General features: G+C 57.9%; 1 protein-coding gene across 1 annotated transcript in view; it reads left to right on the top strand.

The window, feature by feature from the left end:
- Positions 1-23570, top strand: part of EFNB1 (ephrin B1) — a 51160-nt gene extending 27590 nt beyond the window's left edge. The window contains exons 2-5 of the mRNA XM_071569201.1: positions 3001-3278; positions 16952-17044; positions 17977-18105; positions 19106-23570. Of these exons, the coding sequence (XP_071425302.1) occupies positions 3001-3278; positions 16952-17044; positions 17977-18105; positions 19106-19494 (889 nt within the window). The 3' untranslated portion in view covers positions 19495-23570. The remainder of the gene's footprint in view (positions 1-3000; positions 3279-16951; positions 17045-17976; positions 18106-19105) is intronic.
- The last annotated feature ends 224 nt before the right edge of the window (positions 23571-23794 follow it).

Raw genomic sequence — 23794 nt, 5'->3', positions numbered from 1 at the left:
TTTGGGAACAGCCCTGCTTTTGGAGAAGGGAGAGGACACTAAGGGGGAAATGGAGGAGAAGAAAACAGGGAAATTGGTGAGCAAAGGCAAACACATGGGTGTCGGGAATGTACCTGGCAGGGAGCAGCAGTTGGAGGGAGCACCCCAAAAGCCTCATGCACAGTGAGGTGGCTTTGTCTTGCTTGGCATGGGAGATCTGGAAGATGTTCCTGGGCTGATTTCCAGGCAGAAGCCATGTGCTTCTGGAGCTGGGGCAGCATTCGTGGAAGGGGTTTGCCTTGTTGTTTTATCCTTAAAACAAATAAACCAAGTGTAGGCCTTGGTCCTGGAGTTCCTCAGATGAGGAGGTGCCAGCAGGATGTGGTGCTGGGCTGTTCTCAGCTGCCTCAGTCTCTTGCAGGGCCCTCCCCTGGTGAAAAGTCTCCTTGGCCCCATCCCAGCGGGCTGGTGTCACAGGGACCGGTTGGTTTGCAGGTGTTGGCCAAGGTTTTGGCCACAGAGGTATAATGGGTCCTCCTGGTGTGGAGATGAGGGTGGATAGGAGCCTTCTCCTCCCGCTCTGGCGGTGCAAGACATCTGCTTGACTTGTTTGTGGCTTCCTGTTTGGCATCTCCTGGGCAGGAGGGAGCTGGCAGGGGCTGGAGGAGGGAGCTTGAGTCACTCTGGAGTCCTGTGCCAGGAAGCGCCTGACTCAGCCCAGCCATGGAGAAACCAGTGTGGGCTCCAGCTGCCTGTCGGGTGGGAACGGCGGGGCAGCGAGGTGCGAGTGTTCACTTGCACTGCGTGTCTGCGGCCGGAGGGCGGGGCGGGACCGTGCCCCGCTCCTGCCCCACTGCCTGCTCCTGCTCCTGCCCCTGCCCCACTGCCTGCTCCTGCCCTGCTCCTGCCCTGCTCCTGCCCTGCTCCTGCCCCGCTCCTGCCCCACTGCCTGCTCCTGCTCCTGCCCCTGCCCCACTGCCTGCTCCTGCCCTGCTCCTGCCCTGCTCCTGCTCCTGCTCCTGCTCCTGCCCTGCTCCTGCCCCGCTCCTGCCCCACTGCCTGCTCCTGCCCTGCTCCTGCCCTGCTCCTGCCCCGCTCCTGCCCCACTGCCTGCTCCTGCTCCTGCCCCTGCCCCACTGCCTGCTCCTGCCCTGCTCCTGCCCCGCTCCTGCCCTGCTCCCTGCTCCTGCCCTGCTCCTGCTCCTGCCCCGCTCCCTGCTCCCGCTCCAGCCTTGCGTCAGGCTCCGGCCGTGGGTGGGGAGGCCTCTATCGCTCCCAAGGCGTTGGAAGCCCGCACTGGCCACTGGCCAGGTGACCTACTTGGTAGTGTGAAGCAATGCCTGGCTCACCTGCCGGCAGCGCCAGGGATGGAGCCGGACTGTGCTGTCATGGCACGTGGTGCAGCATCGCACCTGCATCCCTAAAGGCCCTTCAGGGGTCCAGGTCCCTACTCTCCCATGCTCATTTTCTGCCAGAATCATGACTTGCATAAAACTTTATCACTCCCCAAACCATGTGTGGCCAAGGTGCCAGTGTACTGGCGGTGCTGGGATTGGGGTGATCCCGGCCATCCCCTGTGCCTGGTGCCCCATCGTGGAGCTGCTTTGCGTTCTGCTGGAGCTGACATGGTGGAGGCAGAGCTGCATCTGGGCAGGGAGGTTGGGCACATAACCCTCCTGAATCCAGCTCTGTGAAGGGGACCATACCAGCCATCCCTGTGCCAACTCTCCTGGACTGGGAGAGGGCGGGAGCTGGGGCTGCCTCTCCGAGCTGGCAGCAAGGTGCACATGATGTCTGCGTGTCTGTCCTGCTGCTGCAGCTGGCACTGAGCTCTGGAGCCGGTGCCAAGGGCATCAGGGGGTGCGTGGGCCCTGGCTCTGCCTGCCAGCTCCCAGCCCAGCATGTGGATCTGCTGGGCTCCCGAAGCCAAGAGCCTGGTGCTGCTTCCAGCTCCGTGGTTACTTGCTAAGACTTGTACCGGAGCCACGGAGCAGGTTGATCTTGTGTGTTTGATCTTCCTTCCGTGGAGCCTGCAGCTCCAGCTGGAGCAGCTGGCTGGGGGCAGAAGGTGTCCCGGCCCCCATCCAGCCTCCAGGGTGGGCTGGGGCAGGGCGGGCGGTGTCCAGGAGCGGAAGGGGAAGCGTGGCCGTGCAGCCAAACCACTTGCTTTGGGTTTTGCCATGCCCAGATTACGTGAGGGAGTTGCAGCAGAGATAAGTCTGCAGGAACATCCATTCCCACCTTATCTCCCATCAGAAACGCGTTTTGTTGCCTACATCAAAGTAGATGATCTGCTGCTTTCCTCCTTGCTGTCCTAATCCTCTCCTTCACGCTGGAAAAACCTAATCAGAGCCTTGCCCCACCATAACGAGATCCGAATGCTAATTGCTAGCATCTTGCCTTCTTTCCCTTCCCAATGCCCTGCCTTCCAGCCCTAAATAGCTTTCCTCCCTCCTTGCTCCTCTCCATCCGGTCCTCCCACGCTCCTGGGCACACAGTTGAGCCTGGTGAGGCAGAAGTTGTCCTGCAGGATGCTTCCCTCCCTTCCATTTAAGGACAGGAATTCCTCGGGGAGCCAGGGCGTGGAAGGGATCCCTCCCTGTGCCCCATTGTCAGGACTTCTCCCCATGCCTAATTACTGCCTGTCCCTGCAGGAAGCTCCTTGCCTGGCCGTCGGGCAGAGCCACAGCGTCTCCAGTCCGCCTGCTCCCCGGCTTTTTGTGGGAAGGCTCCATTCCCTGTTGGATGGCAGGCCTGGGGCTGGGAAGGGTGCCCACACTCATCGTGGCTGGCGAGTGGGATTGACCCAGGACAGCCCTGGTTTTGTTGGAGAGAGCCCACCCTGGCTCTGTGCGTGTGCTGGGATGGTGAGGGTGGAGAACTTCATTCTAGTGTTAAAAACCATCTCGCAGAGGGGAAGCAGCAGAGTTGAAGCACAAAATGAATGTTGTGAGTGGGGTGGGATGGGCTGTCATGGGCCCCCTCCAGCACATGGTAACCTCTCGCCCTCCTCTCTTCCAGGTTCATGACTGGGAAGGGGCTGGTGATCTACCCGGAGATTGGGGATAAACTGGACATTATCTGCCCCAAGGCGGAGCCGTCCAAGCCTTACGAGTACTACAAGCTGTACCTGGTGCGGAAGGAGCAGGCGGATGCCTGCAGCACCGTCATGGACCCCAACGTGCTGGTGACCTGCAACCGGCCCGAGCAGGAGATCCGCTTCACCATCAAGTTCCAGGAGTTCAGCCCCAACTACATGGGCCTGGAGTTCAAGCGGAAGCAGGATTACTTCATCACATGTGAGTCGCCCTCCTCCTCCTCCTCCTCCTCCTCCTCTCCTCCTCGGCGCTGGGCCTGCTCGGGAGGGCCGCGGGCGCCTGCACAGTGTCGCCAGGCGCTTGTGTGGGATTTGGCCCCTGCAAAGAGCTGACACGTATGGAAAATATGTCCTGCTGGATGGGAGAAGGGGCAGGAATGTGTCACTGGCTGAGCAGGGTCACCAGTCCGTGTGTGGCTGCTGTGCTGTCCCTGCCCTACTCGTGGCTGGGAGCAGGAACACGTCCCCAGCTGAGGTCGGCTCTCTGTCTGGAGCACTGTCATGCCTGGAGCTTATTTTTCACTGCTGTCTTTGCTGGAGGTGTTGCAGGACATTTGCAGGGCTTGGCTTTGTGGCTTGGGAGGAGGAGGAGGAATGGTCTCCAAGGAGGGATCTTGTCCTTGTCCTTGGGTGCTGCTGCCTCCAAAAGCAGGTCTGGCAGAGGGAAGTGCCAGTGGTGTCCAGTGTGTGCTGCGATCCAAATGTCTGTAGAATTCTGCACACTGACCTGTTCCTCTTATTTCTTGGTGCATGGTGGGGAGGGAGGAGATTGGAATTCTCTTGGAACCGTGATCTGTGCATGCAGGGGACCATTGCACAGGGATGTATCCACCTGTGCTGGCTCCAGTGTGGGTGGAGGAGGGTGCTGGGGAGCTCGGCATCTCTGGGCAGCGCTGCCAGCTCGCTCTTCCTCCCCCCGCCTGCTCCTCAGCCTGGCTGTCCCTGCCTGGCTCCGTGCACGGCGTGTGTGCCGGCGGCGAGCACCGGCAAAGGGCACGGTGGCCGTGGCTGGGCTCCCCTCGCCAGCCTGTGCCGCGGGCTCAGGGGTCACAGCCGCCCGCGTGGGAGGCGAGCGCCGGCCCTGGGAGCTGCGGCGTTCACGTCTGTAAACAGTGTATTTTTAGCCTGGAATCTCGGGAGGGGGTGACCAGGCTGTGGTGGAGCTGGGGCAGGAGGGGCTCTCCCTCAGCCTGGTGCCGCGGCGAGGCTGCTGCTGTGCCTGTCACCAGCGAGCCCAGCCAGAGCTGGAGTTGTGCTGCAGAATAATTTGGAGTAAACCTGATGCAGAGGAAGCAGCCGGGCCCGGCTTTGGCAGGTCAGCCCTGAGCCCCCCTCAGTTCCATTGTGGGAAATTCTCCTTAGTGCTTCCTGATGTGTGGCTGAGCGGGCTGGGAATGAGGGAACTCATGGCAGGTTCTGTTCCCTGGGTGGCCATGGAGATGCTGGAGTGGCTCCTGGATGGTCAGACAGGAAGGTTTCCCTAACAGGAGAGGTGACAGCAGGGAGGCCCTGGCACAGCAACCTGCTGAGCCGGCTCGACACAACGCGGTGCTGGCAGCGACCTGGGCTGAGTCACCGTGGCAGGGCCGGACTCTCCGCAGTGATGGTCACTCTCACTGGCCAGAGCTGGGGACATCTGCCCCGTGTCACTTGGGGAACACCAGCTTTGCAGCCATCAGGAGTGCAGGAGACCCTAATTCCAGCCCAGGTGCCCCAGGAATGGGTTTGGGATGCTGAAAGCCCTGGCAGAACAGCCATGCAGGCTCCCATGTCCCTTCACATGGTTGGCACCAGCCTGGTGACCTTGGGACCCCAAAGTTCAGCCCTTTGCTGTCCCTCACCTGATGAAAGGCTTGACTCAGCATAAGCTTTGACTGCAGTGGGCAAAGAGAGGCCAAAATCACAGCCTTGAGTCAGGCAAACATCTTGAAGCACTTGATCAGTGGCTCGTCTGTGTTTGGGGGTCAAGTTCAAGCACTGACCTGGTCATCAAACTAACGAGGGCTGAAAGTGGGGTCCTCTGAGATACATCCAGTGTGTGACCCTCAGGCTGCAAAGAGCCCTCAATGACAAATGTGTTCCCCAAAACAAGCTCAGGAGTTGACCAAAGCACTGGGAAGAAGAAATGTGAGATCTCTTACATGTTATCCAAGTCCAGGAGGGTGGAGGCAGAAGGATTTACCAGCCTTTGAATTAGCCAAATTTTAAGGAGCCGTTTTGCATTTCACACAAAAACTCAAATGAAAATCAACCTCCTGGAGCTCTGGGAGGCGTTTTCATGAGCATCTGACAGCGCATTGCCAGCTCTGAGCGGGGCTCCCCAAGGGCCCCTGTGGCTTTGGGTCGGTGCCAGCTCCCCTCCAGTGCTGCTGGCACACCTGGGGCACTGCAGGTGACCGGCTCCAGCTCTGGCTCCGGGTCCAGCTGGCTGTGGATCCGACGGGATGCACAGCCTGGAGTTTGCAAAGCCAGAGTGGCGCAGTTTGCAGAATCCCAGCGTGCATCCCGTTGGATGTTTGTCTGAGCCTGTTAAGATCATTTTTTAATGTAGAATCCTATTTATTCTCTATTTCCCAGTTCCACCCTGTGTAGGGAAACAGTGAGTGGAGTGCTCGGAGCATCCCTGTGGGATGCCCTCCCTGCCCTCAGGGGTCTGGCCCTTCCCTCTGCCCCTTCCCTGGACCGTTTCTGACTTTAATTTCTCTTGACTCGTCCGTGCTTTGATGCAAAACCCCTCGGAGCTGGGAGCTGCCAGCTGAACTTTGGCCCCTGGGTGGGCTGGGGATGCTCCTGTGATCTGGCTGTACCCTCTGCCGAGCAGCCCCAGGAGTTCTTTCTGCCAAGAAATAAAATAGCCAAAAAAACAAAGTCAGAAGTCTCCTGAGCAGACCACCCACGTGTTGTCTTTTTTTTTTTGTCCCCCCATTTTTTCTCCCCTCCCTCTCCCCAAGCTTTGCCTGGACACACAAAGGGGTTTTTTCCTTCCCTTTCATTTCTAAGCTGGGGAAGCAGCGCTGCAGCCCAGGGGAGCAGGGCGTGTGCCACTGGAAAACCTCCCCACTGGAGCCGGGAGCCTTCCCGGGGTCCCTCCCATTCAGGGCTGCTCCTCGCCCTCACTTTGGATACGCCAAACCTTGTTTAGGGACACTTTTATCACACAGGGACGTGGCCCCAGCCCTCGGCTTAGCAATGAAAAGGCTTTTGAAAGCCAACATTCCCCATCCTCTCCCAGAGCCTCCACTGGCCCCCTCCACACCAGCTCCAGGCGCTCCTTGAAGGCATCTTTGCTCCAGAGGCTGGGCAGGGGCAGGTGGTGCTTCTTCCTAAGCCTTCCCATAAGCAACACGATGTGGCAGCTCCTGCCTGCAGGTCTGTGCTGGAGGCACAGGCTTGGGGGGAGCGTGCGGCTCCAGCAGGATGCAGGCACCATCCTCAGGATTGGGCACTGAGAGGGCACCGGAGCTGGGAATTTGGGATTTGGGTGTTTTCCTCCATGACAGGCTGTGGTTTCTTCCATCCCTGGTCTCTTGGGTGCTTCCCTGACTGCCTGTGGTGCCTGTGTAGGATTCCCTGTCCCTGACATCCTGTCCTCTCCCTACAAAATCATCCTGCACTGTGGGCAGACGTAGGGAAGTCTGTGCTGGTGCTGCTCTCTGAGGTTCCCCCCCTGTGCTGTGTGGGTGGGAGGAAGGTGAGGTCCAACAGGAAAGCATTCTTGCTTTTTCCCCCAAAGGAAAGTCCTTTTGAGGGTTCCTGGGCCAAGCACAAAGCCATGGGCAGGCTGCTGGGAGCATCCATGGGGACTCTGGCCTGGTTTGTCCTTGCAGACCGATGTGTGGATGCAGGTTCTCTTGCCTTTCCCTGGACACCAGTGGGATTTGGATCATTCACAGCATCCTCATCAAGGAATAAGCTGCTTCTGGCTCACCAGCAGGCATGTGGTTCCTCCTCCCTCCATGTCTGCAGAGCTGGTGGAGCAGCTGGTGGCTTGTGAATGGCTGAAATGGGAGGGAAGAATGTGTCCCAGTGCTTCAGAATTATCCATTCGATTGCATTTTGGGCTGGCAGGACCAAAAGGACACAGGAAGGTGAAAACTGAGAACTGTTCTGGGAAGGTGTTGCCCAGAGGTGGGGTGGGGTCCTGCTTTGGGCCTGTGGGTCCCCTGCCCCAGATGTGAGAGCACAGCCATACCAACCTTTCTTGGTTTCACAGATTTCTGGTGATTGTTTCCTTGGCAGTTCACGTCCCATTGGAGTGGCCTCCCCTCTCCCTGGTGTCTGTGCTCCTGGGATGCTCATGGGCAGTTCCAGCCACACCAGGGCTTGGCCAGCCCTGTAGGTTCAGCTCTCTCCACCTCCCCTCCTAATTCACTGCAGCTCCTTAATTGCATTTGCTGCTCCTCTTTGAACTTGCTCCAGTCTCACTATCTCTGGTGATGAGGTGCCTGGATAGAGATCCATTAATCCCCATGTCCTGGCAGCCGGGCAATGTGAGGAGGAGTTCCCAGCCCAGCTCCTGCCATGTTAGAGCTCTGGGTAGGAGAATCAAAGAATACTTTGGGTTAGAAGGGACTTTTAATGGTCACCTAGCCCATCCCTGGAATGCCCCATCCCTGGAAGTGTTCAGGGTGAGGCTGGGCAGGGCTTGGAGCAGCCTGGTCTAGTGAAAGGTGTCTCTGCCCATGGCAGGGTAACAGATGATCTTTAAGGTCCTTCCCAACCCAAACCCTTCCATGATTCCATGATCCTCAGCTTGATGGGTCTCTGAGATGTGTGTTGGTGGTGCCCTGCTGTGCTGGAGACTCTGTACTCTGTCAGGGACCTGCCTGGGTGGGTTCTTCAGCCCCACATGTTCTTCAGCTCTATCCTTGGACACGTTTCCCCAGTTCATTCTCTGTTTAGTTTTGGGGCTGTTGCTGGTCCTGGAGGCCCCTTTTCTGTTCAGTGGGATGTGGGATGGTGGGAACCCCTGGGCACACCTCGTTCAGCCTTTCAGTGCTCTGCAGGCAGCTGTTTGCAGAGGTGGCAGGCAGTGCCAAGGTGTTCTTCCAGTGGGATCTCTCAGCTGTCCCTCTGCCAAGTCCCTGGGCATGGCCGCAGTGTCCCTCCTCTCCCCTGAGCCTCTCTAAAGCACAGAGCCCTTGTTTGATGACAATGCTGAAGTAAATGCGAGGCCCTGGTAGATGTTTCCTCATAAATCCAATGCTTTTGCTGTTTATTGTGAGTCTTTAAGCCCTTCAATCCATTTTTGATGTAATAACGTCCGTAATCCAATCTAACGCGTTTTGGCAGCGGGATCCGGCGGGAGCGGATGTATTGCCGAGGGTTGCGTTAAACCCCTTGTCTTGCATTTCTGTTTTTAGATGCAATTAGTCTTAACCTGGCACGAGTTACGTGTTGTGAACCAGCCTCTGCAGCGCGGCATTGTCCCCGGGCCGCGCTACGTCAGCGCTTCCAGTGTGGAGAAAGGGGTCACCTATGCATTCCAGCTGCCAGGGTCATCCATCCTCCCTTGCCTTTTTTTGGGACACGTTGCCATGCTTGCTTTTCTGGCTGTGCTCCTGCAGCTTCCGTTGGTTTGGGAAGCCCTCAGCTGGTGCCAGCGTGTGTCTGTGGAGCTGCTGGAGCTCCTTCCTTGGATTTGTTAACTCCCCCCTGGTTCCTTGGGGTGGGGGCCGTGCCGGGGAGGTTGTCAGCCCGCCAGCTCTTTGTGATTGCATTTGAATGTGGCCACTTTCATGTGCTCCTCATCTGCCATCCCACAACTTGTTTGGTGGAGATGAGTTGAAGCCAGAGTGCCATTTGATGCCGTGATGGGAGCTGTGAACTTCTGCTGATAAAAACCCAATCAACCGGTTTCCTCATTCTTCACCCAAACCCGTGCCAAGTCCTCGGCCGTACCTGCGACATAACCTGGGCCAAGCAAAGCCTGGTGGCATCGCTGTGGCTTTGGGGCTTTGCTCTCCACCTCTGTCCTGCTGGGAGCTGGTGGCAGAGGGTGGGTGGGACCCTGTGCCGCGGGAGATGCCGCGTGGGAGCCAGCGGGTCTCTAACGTGTCCTGCTCCCGACTTCAAAGCCCGGGCACTGGACATGTCAAACCCAAATAATGGCCCTTAGACAACACGCGGTTCCTTTTCTTGGAGCCTTGTCTGAGGACCGTGACCACAGTAAATGCGATTTTGTTGAGCCCTGTCCCTTAAGCCTCTGCCTCTTTTCTCTTCTCCTCCTCCCTCCTGACCTTTTCGGCTCAGCGCTGTCCCCGGACAGCCCCTGGCAGCTGATCTCATGGCTCAGCTTTTCATGGCCCTAATAGGGATGAAAAGCCCCCTCCGAAAGGGCCGGTGTCCCGCACCCAGCCGGGAGGTAAATTCCCTGTGCTTTGATCTGCTCCAGGGCCTGGGGGCCCTGCCTGCCACAAACACTGCCCGGGGTCCCGGTGCCCACTGAGCTCTCTGGCTGCTGCGGCCCGGCCCTGCCTGCAGCCCTGGCACAGCCAGGTGGGCTCCAGTTGTGTTTGCCCAAGGGACGGGGCTGCTGCATCCTGGGATGCTGTGCCACAGGAGAGACAATTCCCAGGGGCATCTCTTTGGCACTGTCGTGACCCATTAGTAGAAGATAAAATGTGTTTAACTCCTCAGTGCTCCTTAGAACAGAGGTGATGAGCACAGGGGATATGCAGGGATGATGGCAAGGGAAGGGTGACATCTTCCCCTGCATCACCTTCCTGATCCTGCTGTGCCCCCACTCCTGGGACATTGGGAATCTGCCCGTCCCCTCAGAAGTGCTCACAGAGGCACACAGAGGCAGCCCCTCAGATTTTGTGGTGCACCCCCTCTTCCTCCTCATCCTCCCCTTGCTGCCCCGGCACGTCTGCAGCAGGAGGACATGGAGATCCCAGGGCATCTCCTGGAGCTGCAGCTGCACAGACCATGGTGGATCTGGCTCCTCAGCCGTGCTCACATGTGAGGTCTTCCTCCATGACACTGGAAGAGATAAAACTTGGTTCCTTTTGGATTAAACTTTGATTAGGAGACTCCTCTCCCTTCCAGCCATGGAATTATTTGCAACTCTGGGCCAGGAGTTGCACCAGTGTCACCTCCCTGCTTCCAGCAGGTTCCTGGTGCTTATGCAAAGTTTGCCTTTAATTACCGTGGGGTTTCCTGCTGGAGCACTGGGAGCTCCTGTCCCTCCCCGGTGCAGGGCACCTCCTCTCTCCATGCACCTGGCGCTTCCAGAGCAAGGATGGAGCCCTCGGGACTGGGGGGCACAGCGTTGGAGAAGGGTTGTGAGGAGGAGCTGGCATTGAGGATGGCACTGTCCCTCTCCATCCCCTTCCCAAGGGATTTCTGAGTTTACCTACCTAACAGGAGAGATTTACACCCTGTTAAAAGGCAATAAGCGCTTTCCTCCCCTCCTGCTCCCAGCGGGGCCCACAGATGACTCTGGCAGAGCATCAGGTTGGGAATTACGTGGCACTTTTTTCCCGACCTGCAACCTGTTGCTTGTGGCGACTGCAGAGGCTGCACAGATCACCTTCCTCTTCCAGCAGCATGCTGTTTTTTGGAAAAGGTGGATAGACCTGAAGGGCTTATTTAGTGCTGTGGTGCCCCCTGATCTGGGCAGGGAGCAGGATTGGAGCACTGGGAGCTTCCATGGCTCATCCCCCTGGACATCTTGCAGGGTTGGTGCCAAAGGGATTGCGAGTGAGTCACCAGTCCGTGGTCTTACAGCCAAGATGTGCTTTCCAGTCTGGGTGAGGTTCCCTGCAACCCAGCAGTGACTCTTAACTATGATACTAATTGGGAGTGGTTACTTTATTCCAGAGAAAGCTGATTTAATGAGAACATAGGTTTTCACTTCGATGTTACTTGTGCTAAAGTGTCTTTTTCCGTGGGATATGTCAGTGTTTGCCTGCTGTTCTCTCTTTGCCCAGGAAAGCACATGAGGGAATGGAGCTGTAGCAGGTGAGGGTGAGTGTGCTGTGGGGTGTTCTCTTCCCTTGTTTCCCGCTTTAGCTCTTTAATTTGATTTTGGGAGTGCTGACCCTGGCTGGGGCAGGTGACCCCCATCCCAGCCAGCCCCTGAGCAATGGTTTTCATTCCTGTTTCCAGCAGTGCATTGGAACTGGGGATTTTCATGCTGTGTTTGCTGGAGCAGGTGCGTGGCATGTCTGGATTCCCGGGGCAGAGTGACTGCAGGGATGAGCTCCCTCTCTCACCTGCCCAGGACAGGTGTGGGGAGGGACAGTGATCCCAGCTGGCTCCATGGCCCTGGTGCTGGCAGTGCCCCCATGGCAGGGTGGGGAGCAATGGGGGGCACTCCAGGGGGCGGTGGGGCGGGAGGAGCAGCCTCCTCTTCCTCCTCTGTCCGTGCCGGCCCAGGCGGCTGGAGCGGCTCTGAAGCTGGCAGGGCAGGAGGGTGTGTGAAACCCAAGCCGTGCCCCTCCTGTGCCGAGCGGGGCCGGGACAGGCCGGGCTGGCTGGAGCACACGTTTCGGGGGCCGCAGGGCCCCTTCCCGGCGCAGCTGCCTCGGCAAGGCTGGAAGGCTGGAAAGCTGCTGCCGGCCCTGCTGGCAGTGTGACAGCGTGGGGTGGGCTCCCCCCGCACGGCCCCGGCCCTGGCAGCCACCACGGCCAGCGCTGGAGCTCGTGGAGAGGGCTGGGAGGGGGGTGTGGGGTGTGGGAGGTGTGTGACACGGGGGGCTCGTGTCCCCACAGCGGGACAGCGAGGAAGTTACAGTGATAGTGATATTAATATTAATAATACCATGATGCTGTGAGCAGGGGCTGCGTGTCCTGCTGCCAGGGAGGAGGAGGAGAAGGGGCTGTAACCAAGCCGAGCTCTGCAGAGGCCCTGGGGAGTTTGTGTGCAGTGGAGCAGGCGGGGGCCTCTGCTCGGTGACCTGGAAGTGTCTCTGTGTCCCCTGGGGTGCCAGCCCCGGCTGGGATGGGGGAGGAAGGAGCTCAGTGCCTGTGATGGATTGGGCACCAGTGCAGCACCTCTGTGTCAGCACCCAGGGGACACAGAACAGCCTGAAGGGCCTGGAGGAGAGGGCAGGTGGCATGAGCGGGATTTTTATTTTAAGTAGAGCCTGTTTGTGGATTCTTGCCAGGATCTGTGGCAGTGTCTGAGCACACTGGGGATGTGTGAGGCACATCTTCAGGGTCACCCATAGGAGGGGCACCCACAGGAGGTGACCTGTGCCAGGAGGGCTTTCAGCCTTGCGTGGAAGTCGTGGCTGAGCTGAGGCTGCTCTGCACCAGCTGCCCCTTGCCAGGATTGGTCCCTCAGCTCCAGCAGGATCAGGGTCGGGCTGCAGGGCACCGGTGGGTGCTGGTGGGATGAGGCCACCTCATCTAAAGTGATGGAAACACGAACCTTGAGCAGGTCTGGGGGCGAGGGGGTTTGGGGAAGGCGTCTGGGCTGTGGCCACGCTGTGCCTGGCTGGGTCTGGAGCAGGGCTGTGATGCACAGATGGAAGAGTGATTAAGAGCAATAAAAGGAAAGAGACTTGGATTCGCTACAGTCTCAGCACATTAATTGTGCTTTGGGGCCCAAATCATAACACAGCCCTGCTAGAGGGAATCCAGGAGAGAAACCAAACATCTCACTCTGTCCAAGGCTGACCATTTAAGAGACCCTTGCCTTCATCTCCTGCCAGGTATTACTTCCAGCATCTCCCATCTGCCAAAACCCGAGTCCTCCTTTTTAATATTTTTAGGGGAGGAAGAAAAGCTCTAGTGGCACTGAGTGCTGGTGTGGGCAGGCAGTGGGATGCTCTGGGGACAGCACATGGCATCGCCTGCTTGGAGATGGGACCAAGGGGTTGTGGGGGCTCTCACATACATCTATCCTGGCTCCTGGTGTGTGTCACCAGGCTGGACTTCGTGTGAGGGATGCCAGGAGTGGAGGTCCTGCCTGTGCTTCTATGGTGGCTGAGCATCTCTAAATTGACAAGCAATTACATGGTTAATGGTATCACTGGTAAATCCTCATCACTCACCAGCTGGGGCTTAATGCTCCATTAGGGAAAGGCATCTGATGGCTCTGGGGCCGGGAGAGCCCCTTGCTCTCACTGGAAGTCACCTGGCCCGAGGTTATTTTTGCTCTCTCAGTCCTACAGCCAACCTGTGAGTCCTTGCAGAGTGGAATAGGGCAGGAAAACGCTCCTGTGCACTCGGTGTTGCTGGGGCTGGTCTGAGCCTCACTCGTGGTGGGTGGAGGTGACGGTGTTGTTTGAGGCCTGCCATTTCCTCTTCCCTGGGTATTCCCAGCTCCCTGCCTGATTCCTTCATGGTGTCACAACTCTACCTCCTGCTGCTGCCCTGCAGCCACCTCTCTCCAGCTCAGGGCTTTCCTGGCTCTCCTGCAGCCGCTGCTGTGCCTGTGGATTTAACCTTTTCCTCCTGTGTTCCCGTGGGTTTCCTGGATTCCATCGGCAGTGGGACTGGTGGTGTGACGGCGGCTCACCCTGAGCGAGTGAGTGGCACAGGCGCTTCGGGAGTCCGGCAGGTGCCTCCTGGATCCTGTGTCTCTGCTGGAGCTGGGCTGACCTGATCCTGGAGCTTCTGCTTGGTCTTCTTCCTCTGGGAAAGGAGGACACAGAATGGGAGGAACAGCTCTGCATGGCTGAGCTTCCCAGCGAACCACACTGGAGGAGCCACAGCCTCCACCCACCTCTGGACCTGCCGCTCAGCACATCCCTCTGTCCTACATGTTTATGTCAAACCAGCCATTGGACTCTTCAGCATTTGGATGGATTCTGGGATTTGGGATTTTGACTTTTGGAAGCCCAACCAGCTGTGTGGAGCATCCAGCTTTGCCCTGGCCCATTGTGGATCTGTACAGATTGTGGCAGCCTGTGTCCTTGGTTACAGTGGCCGTTCCAAGACCATCACCGTGGGTTTTACAAGTGGTTTACCCTTTTAGCTGCCCTTTTTTATTTTCCCACCAGCAACTGCTTCATTCTTCCACATGGTTCCCTCTCAAAGCTACTTTCTCCCTCATCATTACCACGAGCAGAACAAGAACCTTCATGCCCAAGTCCTGTGTGTGGGGCGGAAAGGAGGATGCTCATCTGTGTCCCTCCCTGTGACTCCAGCTGCTCCCCCTGTCCTCTTTGGACCTTTAATGTGTTTGTTGTATCTGGACACAATGTCTCCATAGTTATTTGAAGGAACTGCTGTCTCCCATCACTGCTGCCTTTGTGGGATCTCCTGGTTCCCCACTGGACCCATGTACCTCGTTTTGATGTAATTAGGTAATTATTTATAAATAAGACTCATGAGGCCCTGGCAGTGGCTGGTTTTTACAGACTGCCCCGTTCTTCCTGAATGGATGAATCTCTGACATGGAGCAACACATGGCATGGAGCTGGGAAGCTGGGAAACTGTTCATGGACCTGCTTTAAGGCCTTGAGCTGGGATGTATCTCCTAATTTCATCCCCAATCCAGTGCCTCTGGCCTGGGAGAACTGGGCTGCTGTGCTCTTTGCTGGAGTTACCTCCTTGAGATGTCTGTATGGGAAGTCTGAGCTCCTGACTGGATTCTGAAGAGCCTGTGCAGGCTGTGGGGACATTGCTCTGCATTCCCAGGTGTTTGCTGGGGATTGGTGCTGACAGTGCTCCCGTCCGATCGGCTGCCAAAGGATCCCTCTGCCTGGATGCAGAGCTCCATCCGGGAGCTGGATCCCTCTGCCTGGATGCACAGCTCCATCCGAGAGCTGGATCCCTCTGTCTGGATGCACAGCTCCATCCGGGAGCTGGATCCCTCTGTCTGGATGCAGAGCTCCATCCGGGAGCTGGATCCCTCTGCCTGGATGCACAGCTCCATCCGGGAGCTGGATCCCTCTGTCTGGATGCAGAGCTCCATCCGGGAGCTGGATCCCTCTGCCTGGATGCACAGCTCCATCCGGGAGCTGGATCCCTCTGTCTGGATGCAGAGCTCCATCCCAGGAGCTGGATCCCTCTGCCTGGATGCACAGCTCCATCCGGGAGCTGGATCCCTCTGCCTGGATGCACAGCTCCATCCGGGAGCTGGATCCCTCTGCCTGGATGCACAGCTCCATCCGAGAGCTGGATCCCTCTGTCTGGATGCACAGCTCCATCCGGGAGCTGGATCCCTCTGTCTGGATGCAGAGCTCCATCCGGGAGCTGGATCCCTCTGCCTGGATGCACAGCTCCGTCCGGGAGCTGGATCCCTCTGTCTGGATGCACAGCTCCATCCGGGAGCTGGATCCCTCTGCCTGGATGCACAGCTCTGTCCGGGAGCTGGATCCCTCTGCCTGGATGCACAGCTCCATCCGTGAGCTGGGGGAGAGGTGATAACTCAGCAAACAGCCCAAGGACTGTGAGATTAGTAAAACATTTTCTGGTGTTTCAGGCGGAGCTGTGATTGCACAGAGGTGTTTGGAAAGAGCTGGTGGACTTGGAGCTGCTTCCCAGCGGGATCTGGGTGTGCTTTCCAGAGTGACCCGGTGTGGAGGCTCAGGAAGGCACCCGAGTGTCCCATTGTGGGAAGGGGAGTGTGGAAGGAGACCTTGCTCCCTACTCCAGCCTCTTCCTGTCCACTCACTGACACCCAGCAGAGTCCAATGGATTCATCCCAAATTTCCACTAGACACCCGCCCTCCCACACCCCCCGTTTTTGCAGGATGGAGGCAGGAGTTGGGCTGTGTGGGGAACCTGAAACCCCCGGGCTGAGCTTTGGCGCTGAGGCTCGAGGAGGTGTTGGCTGCACTGTGCTGGCCAAGTCCTGCCTTGTGTCTGGAAAACTATCCCTGTAGCTCCGTGATTCTCCATCCCATCGCATTCCCAGCACTGCTGCCGAGCTCCTTCTGGGTTTCATTACTTCTCTGGGTGAATAAAAACCCTGTGGTTGGATTTGGTGGAGCGCTGGAATGCCATAATGGATGGAGACGCCAGTTTGGGAACCATCATGATCCCTGGGCAGGCCTGGCTGTGTTCCAGTGCCACTCCACACCTGGCACAGCATCTACTTTCAGTGCCCTTTTGGGGTCAAACCCCAGATTTTTGAATATGTTCAACAGAATCTGCCATTTAGGTGCTTAATCCTGCAATTCCCTGGTTTGGGTTTTTGATCTCTCGTGTCCCCCGTGCCCTGAGCTGTCCCTGTCATGGCAGAGGGCTGGAGGGTGGGGTTATTCCCTGCAGGATGGCAGTGGGAGCTGTGTGGTTCCCTGTGCTCCTGCAGGATCCAAAGGCTTCAAAATCTGTGCCGGCTACAGTGAAAAGTTAATGTGAATTTAAGTGACTTCTGCCCTGCAATTAGAGCCCCTGGAGCCCACTGGGGCTCTGAGTTTACATTCTTCACCGAGGCACAGGGTGTAATTAGAGATGTATAATTTAAACTGTGCATATGCAAGTGTTCCCATTCTGCACCAGGAGCAAAGGAAATTATCCAGGAATTAAAGGGGGAGGAGGGTGCAGACAGGGAGAATGGCTCACTTGTGTGGATGTAGCAGTGAGGGAAGCTGGAGGGATCACGTCCTCACCGCTGCAGGCAGCTTTGGAAGGGGCAGGAGCTGGGAACTCAGTCGGCTCCAGACTGGGCTGTGAAAATGTGGCTGTAATGGGGGGTCAGGAGTGAACCCCCATGGTGGGAGCTGCTGAGGGAGAGCTGGGACCTGCCTGGCAGTGCCAGGAAACAGCAGGGACTTGCCTGCTGGTGCCCAGGGACAGCAGGGACCTGCCTGGGGACAGTGGAGCCCTGTCTGGCATTGCTGGGGACAGCAGGGACCTGCCAAGTGTTGCCATGGAATGCTGGGACCTGCCCAGTAGTTTCAGGGGACAGTGAGTACCTGTCTGCCTGTTCTCCCAGGAACCCTGTGTGACGATCCCTCTCTTTTCTTGTAGCCACTTCCAATGGGACACTGGATGGCCTGGAGAACCGGGAAGGAGGGGTCTGCCAAACACGCTCCATGAAGATTGTCATGAAAGTGGGGCAGGGTGAGTCCTCCCGTGCCCTGGGGCCTCCTGCTGCTCCCCGAGCTGGGGTCCCTGCTCCACTCAGGGGTGGTTCAGTATTCCAGGGAAGCTGAGGCCACACCAGCTGCTTTCAGGAGCCTGGAGTAGTTCAGCAGAATTTTATTTTAGGATCTTTTCTCCTCCCTTTTTTCTCTTGCCAACATTGTGCATGTGCAGAGCACTGGGATTAAAAGGGAGTGATTGTTCCCAGTTACCTCGTGGTCCATGTCCTGTTGGGAAGGGAGCTCAGCATGGGACCCATGAGCTGTGCAAGTGCCTCAGGGGGGACTGGCACGGGCAGTACCCCGTGACTTCCTGGGCATCCGAGGCAGGGTTGGAGCTGGGCAGGGGTCAGGGATTGGGCTCGGCAGCTCTCAGCTGTCACTGTGGTGTTGGGACACCAGGGATATCTCCAATGGGACACAGGGATATCACCAATGGGCTCTGCTCCTGGAGCTCCCACTGCCCACCACCTCCCATCCCGAGCTGCCTCCCAGCTCCAGCCGTGCCCCGGGCTCGTTTCAGCCCCACTCAGATGCGCAGCTCCCAATTCTGCTTCTTATTATTGTGTTTGCAGGTTGGGGCCAATATTTATAATAAACAGGCAAAGCTGTGCTGCAGCCTTGGCCTCCTGCCTGCCCTTCCCTTCCTCCCCCTGTCCAAGGAAGAAACCTGTCCCAGCCCACGCACAGGAGTTCTGAAAACAGAAAACCAGGGAATTAGGGTGGGGACCTGCTTCCCACAAGCTGTGGAGCAGCTCAGCCTTGCTTGGTGGCTCTCAGTGTCTTCCATCACTCCTATCCCCCACAGGAGTGGCTGGATTTAGGGGCCGTAGCTCTGTAGAGGGAGAATAGCTTGCTGCCATTCAGGTTGAATTGAGGTTTCTCATCCATCCTTCCCTTCCCCTGTCCCAGATCCGAACGCAGTGATCCCAGAGCAGCTGACGACGAGTCGTCCAAGCAAGGAGTCTGACGACACCGTGAAGATCGTCACGCAGAGCCCACGCAGCAAGATCCCGGCGGTGGAGGAGCCTGGCAAGCCAGGTGGGCTTCCCAGGAACCTCTGGAGAGGGATAGGGCTCTGTCTGCCACAGGGCTGGAGGCTGCCAGCCTTGCTGCATGGATCCCAGGGGTACCGGACTCTCTGGATCAAGGGTCTGGATGGGTTTCCCCTGAGTGTTGTGCCCATCTCTGCCACCCCTGCTGCTCACAGAAGCTCCTGCCCCAGCCCAGGGACACTTGGGCCAGGCACAGTCTGCCTGTGGTGTGGAGCAGCTTGGGTTTGCTTTCCCAGCTCCTGGCAGGAGCTTTGCAGGGAAGTGCTGTTTCAGCACTCTTCCTCCTCCTCCTCCTCTCTGCCCATCTGTTCCTCACAGTACATCTGGGAGGGCTTGGAGGAGGTGAGGTCCTTGGGTTTGTGAGCCAAGCCTGTGAGATTCCTATGAAGGTGGTTTTCTGAGCTCCTGACCCCTCTGAGAGCAAAATGAGATCAGACAGAGCAGAGCAGAGTCGCTCTTTTCTCCCCACCCTGATCGGCCAAGCACTCCCACTTCGGGGGCTGTGGCTGTCTCAGCATGGGGGTCAGTAATTGGATATCAGGAGTCTCTGGGTGTCAGAGCCCACTTTCACCAGGACATCCAGGTCAGTTGTGGGGCTCACAGGTTCCAGGCTGGTGTGCACCTGGACATGAGCAAGGCTTTGCTCCATAGGCTAGAAGATGGAAAGGGGGAGCAGTGATGCAGTGTGAGGACACATGGTTCCCCTCTCTGTGGATGCTCAGAACTCCTGCCTGCCCTGCCTGGTCCTTCCCAGGGATGTGTGGGTCTGACTGGGGTGGGAAGGTGGGGAGAGGCTGCAGTCCCATGGAAGGTGAGGGAGCTGCTCCCCTCCTTTGGAGCATGGATGTTGTGCTGAGTTTTGGGGGCAGAGAGGGGCTCTGGTGGGCAGCTCATCCACCTGCTCCACATACATGATCCATGCACAGATGGAGCATGGAACTGACTGCCTGCCAGGATCTGACACCCCCTCTCCCTTTGCCTTGCAGGCTCTGTGAACCAGGACGGCCAGGAGACCCAAGGCCCCAGCGACGGCTTCCTGAGCTCCAAGGTGGCCGTGTTTGCGGCCATCGGCGCCGGCTGCGTCATCTTCATCCTCATCATCATCTTCCTCGTCGTGCTCCTGATCAAGATCCGCAAGCGGCACCGGAAGCACACGCAGCAGCGAGCCGCAGCCTTGTCCCTCAGCACCTTGGCCAGCCCCAAATGCAGCGGGAACGCGGGCTCGGAGCCCAGCGACATCATCATCCCCTTACGGACTACAGAGAACAACTACTGCCCGCACTACGAGAAGGTGAGCGGGGACTACGGGCACCCCGTCTACATCGTGCAGGAGATGCCCCCGCAGAGCCCAGCCAACATTTACTACAAGGTGTGAGGAGCAGCCTGGAACGGCCGATGCAGGAGCGCGGGAGCGCCGGGCGGGGGCCGCCCGCCCCGGGCTGGCGCCGCAGGGAGGAAGCGAAGCGACCCCCGGCACGGCGCGGGCAGCGCCGGGGCTGCGCCGGGCAGCGGATGGCTCACGCTCACGTGCTGATTCTCCCCTTTGTATTTAGTTTTGTAGTTCTCAGCTTTTGTAATCCCGAGACTCGAGGGTGAGCCTTCAGCCTCCTCCTCTTCTCCTCCAGACTGTGGCCGGCCGTGGGGGCGGGCGCCGTGCCTTTTTGTGCTCGGGACACCGCTGGCAAACCGGGAGACTCCACCTCCCCTCTCCGTGTTGGGATTCTCCCTCCGCCCCTGCTGAAGTGCCCGTGTGCCGGCGCCGCGGGCGTCCCGCAGCCTGGAGCGACACCGCGGCCGCGTCCAAGGAGCAGCGAGCAGCCCGGGGGGATGAGGAGGAGGAGGAGGAGGAAGCTTTGCCAAGGTGCCAAGATGCAGACAACTGTGCAGGGAGGAAGCTGGCAAACCCGATTTACTACTACTACTATTATTATTATTATAATTATTTTAATTTTTTGTAACATTTTTATTTTTGTGAATTCCAGGCGGGACTCCGGCCCGCCGCCTTCGGGCAAATGCCATCACCTCCTTCCAGCACGCCGTCCCCCCAGCCATGGGGCACAGCCCACTCCCTCCACTGCCCCTGGAAACCTTTGTGTTCGTAGCTGTTGACTCTTGTTTTAGTCTCTTTATAAAAAGAAAGAAAGAAAAAATGTTTCTATCTACACCCTGTCTCAAGCATTCAGTACGTGAGGGGCCGGCGGCTCCTCCTGCCCCGCACGGAGCAGCCGTGGCCTGGCAGCTCTTCCTGACCCCTCCGGAGCATCCCACTGGAGAAAAGCCTTTGGGTTTCCATCAGGCTGGAGCTGAGCCTGCTGGAAGCAAAGCAGGGGGTGGCAGGGGGTAGCTGCAGCCCTCCTAATCTGGGAGTGCTGTGGGAGATTGTCCTTGGAAAGGAAAACTGGAAAAGAAATGTTCCCAACCAGCAGTTCGTGCTGGGGATATCAGGAGGAGGCCAGCACTGGGGTTGGAGCACCAGGCTGGGCTTGGCTGGGAGCTGAGCCAGAGGCTTTTCCCTATCCCTTGGTGGGACCTGCTTTGGGGACCAGTCCCTGCCATGCCTGTCCCCTGACCCTGCTCCGGGCACAGGAGCATCCTTGTCCTGCCGTCTCCTGGGGGTCCCACAGCCTGGGGTCCCTTGCCCTTGCCTTGCCCATCTCGGTCTCAAAACTGGACAGGGTTGAGCCTTGGGCTTTTCTGGTGGGATCATTCCCAGCTTCCTCTTCCCAGGAGGACCTGCCAGCATCCTGGCTGATGGCAGTGGGCACTGTGGGGCTTGCAGTGCCCTGTTACCCACCTGTCCCCGGGCTGTCCCATCTTCCTCACTTCCTTTTCCTTCCAGCAGTAGCTGCTTTTGCTCAGGGAGCAGGAGTGGGGCCGGCAGGGCTGCTCTGCCCGGGCTGTTCCCGCCTGTCCCCAGGGCCCCGAGTCCCGCGTTAGGAAGTGCCCAAAGAGCGAGGGAGCTGCTCTGCTAAAGTGCCTTGATGAGGAGTGGGCAGGGGCGGGGGCAGAGCAGGGATGGAGGCTCTGGTGGCTCGAGGGTTCTGGGGTTTGGCCCTGAGTGGGATGGGAGCATCCCGTGGTGTCGCGTTGTTGGGTTTGTGGTGTTTTCAGGCAGGAATTTGGGCTGGAGTGGAGCAGGATGTCCCAGCTCTCCTCTTGCCCTCAGCATCCTGAGGTGGTTTGGCTTCTAGGGCCCAAACCAGCTGCTTCCCTAGGGAGGGATGAGCTGCAGTGAGTGCTCCTCCCTGCCCTGCCCTGCCCCTCTCCCTGCTCTCCCCATCCCACCACTGCTTTCCCTGGTGTAGCACTTTCCATCCCTCTCCCCTCTATGGCATCCATGCCAGTGCTGCACACCCTGGCCTGGGAGCCACCCCCACTGGGACGCCCCATTCCCTCAGGGGGATGGGATCTGCTCTCAGAAATCCCAGAAAATTGTGTCTTAAAAAATCCCCCTTTCATTCTTCCATCTGCCAAACCTTGGGCTGTGGTTCCCAAAGTGGCAGAGCCCTGGTGGGGCGGTGGTGGCAGTGGTGGCAATGGTGACAGTGGTGACAGTGGAATCCCTCGGGAGCAGCAGCCAGAGTGGAGGGGCAGGAGAGGGACAATGTAGTTTTGGTTTGGGTTTGGAGACAAAGGGATGGAATCTGACCACTGGTTGTACCAAAAGTGATCTGACAGTGCTGGTGGCTTCCCAAAGTGGCCATCCCCAGCTGACATCCCCATCAGCCCAGCTCCTGCTGGGAACAGCTGGAAAACCTTGTAAATACGTGAAGAAAGGGTGAAATCAGAACTCCTGGTTTTTGCTGAGCACCTCAGGCTGCTGGGTCCTGGATCAGAGTGTGTCCCTCGGGTTCTTTTTGTGGAAAGCATTGAAGTTTGGTTGATTTTCTTTTAACCCCCCCCCATTTTGTTTGTGTAAATACTAGTCTTTTTTGAAGAAATAATGTAAAGATGTTTTGTATAAACTCCGAATTATTTTCTGGTTGCTTTTTCTTAGAAAAACAAATGAGAACATAAAAAAAGAGAAAAAAAAAGAAACTTTAACCACAAGAACGGGTGTAAAACATTGTCATAGTGCTCAGCGCCGGGGCCCGCGGGCTGTGCTGGTGTGGGGCTGCCGGGGTGGGCCCTGCCCTCGGTGTAATGCAGAGCCACATGGGCCCCAGGCAGAGAGCGAGTCTGGGAGTCTGGGATGCTGTATCCCATTGATTCCAGGTCAGATCTGCCTCATTCCCAGTGACTTTCTGGCTGTCCTGAGTCCAGGCAGAGCTTTGACTCCTGGCCTGGGCACAGACAGTGATTCAGTGCCATGCAGTGACCTAAAGGAGCATCAATTTTATCTCCTTATTTATCTCTAACCAAAAATCCCAACCTGGGGGATGCAGAGCTCAATGCAACATCCTGAGGTCCTGCTCTGCTTTTCCAGGCCTGTGGAGCTGCTCCTGGTGCAGATCCCTTTTCCAGCTGTTCCAATTTTCCAGCTGCCAACTGCCAGCACGCCATGGCCCCATTTCTGCTGTGGCCTGGGCCACGTTGTTCCTCCTCAGCCATGCCCACCCTGGGCCCTGCCCACAGGGAGGGGGCCGTGCCCACCAGAGCCATCTCCAATGTCACTGGCATGCCTGGCACTTCCCTGTGGGCAGCCAGAAGGCGGCTGGGAGCTCCCAGTTCTCCCAGTTGCTCATGGCAGCTCCCAGTCCTCCCAGTTGCTCATGGGAGCCGAACCGTGAATCTGCATTATATCGACACAGGGATCTATGGAGGATCTGGAGGTGGTGGAGCAGGAATGGACGTCCCTCCCTCCCTCCCTCCCGGCAGTGCCTGACACCAGCACGTTCACACCACACTCCCACATTTCAGAGCTGTGACCACGTCCACATCCCACAGCGTCACATCCGTCCCGTGTCCCGAGGGGGGGCTGTCCCTGTGATCAACCAGCCGTGGGGCTGCTGTGCCCCAGCCCTGCTGGAGCATCCAGGCTGCCACATTTCACTGTTCATCCTCCACTGCCATGAGCCGAGAGGTGGAGGTGGTCTGGGAGCCTGGATGTCCCAGTGTGGAGCCTGCAGGATGGGGCTTTGGTCACGCGGGAACGGTTGGGGATGCCGGGCATGGAGGGAACGAGGCCCCTCTGTGCCAGCACCTCCTCAGGGAGCGGCTGCTCCCAGGCAGGGGCACGTCCCGGATCAGGCCTCAGCATCCCCGCACTGGTTGATCCCGGAGGGGCTCCGGTGGGGCTGGGCACCAGGATCCCCTCGGCCGTGCTCCGGGCACCGCAGATTTTCTTTCTTCGTGTCATGTTCCTCGTTTTGATTCCTTTCGCCTTCTCCCAGCTCTCCCGCCCAGTAGCATATCATCGGCATCGGTAACCAGCTCTGTGGCAGCTGAACTCCATGGAGCCGTGATGGAACCTGATATATTGTTAAATAAAAGGGTTTTTTTCCTATGGAATCCCGGCTGCCTTCTGTGTGCTTTTTTCCTGCCTCAGGTTGTGCTTTGAAACCTCAGCCTGGGCTGAAGAGATCTGGGAAGAGCTGACTGGCACAGATCCTCACTGGCTTGTCCTGGAGGGATCTGTTGGGTTTGGTTGGGTCAGCAGCAAAGTTTGGAGTTTCTTGTCCAAATATTTGCAGTATGGACTTGGGGTTGGATGGACTGGATACGGATGGATATAT

Source organism: Pithys albifrons, chromosome 14 (genome assembly GCF_047495875.1).
Source record: "Pithys albifrons albifrons isolate INPA30051 chromosome 14, PitAlb_v1, whole genome shotgun sequence".
In the NCBI taxonomy this organism is placed as follows: Eukaryota; Metazoa; Chordata; class Aves; order Passeriformes; family Thamnophilidae; genus Pithys; species Pithys albifrons.
Note: the sequence above shows the minus strand (reverse complement) of the source record. Positions and strands in the feature narration are given on the sequence as shown.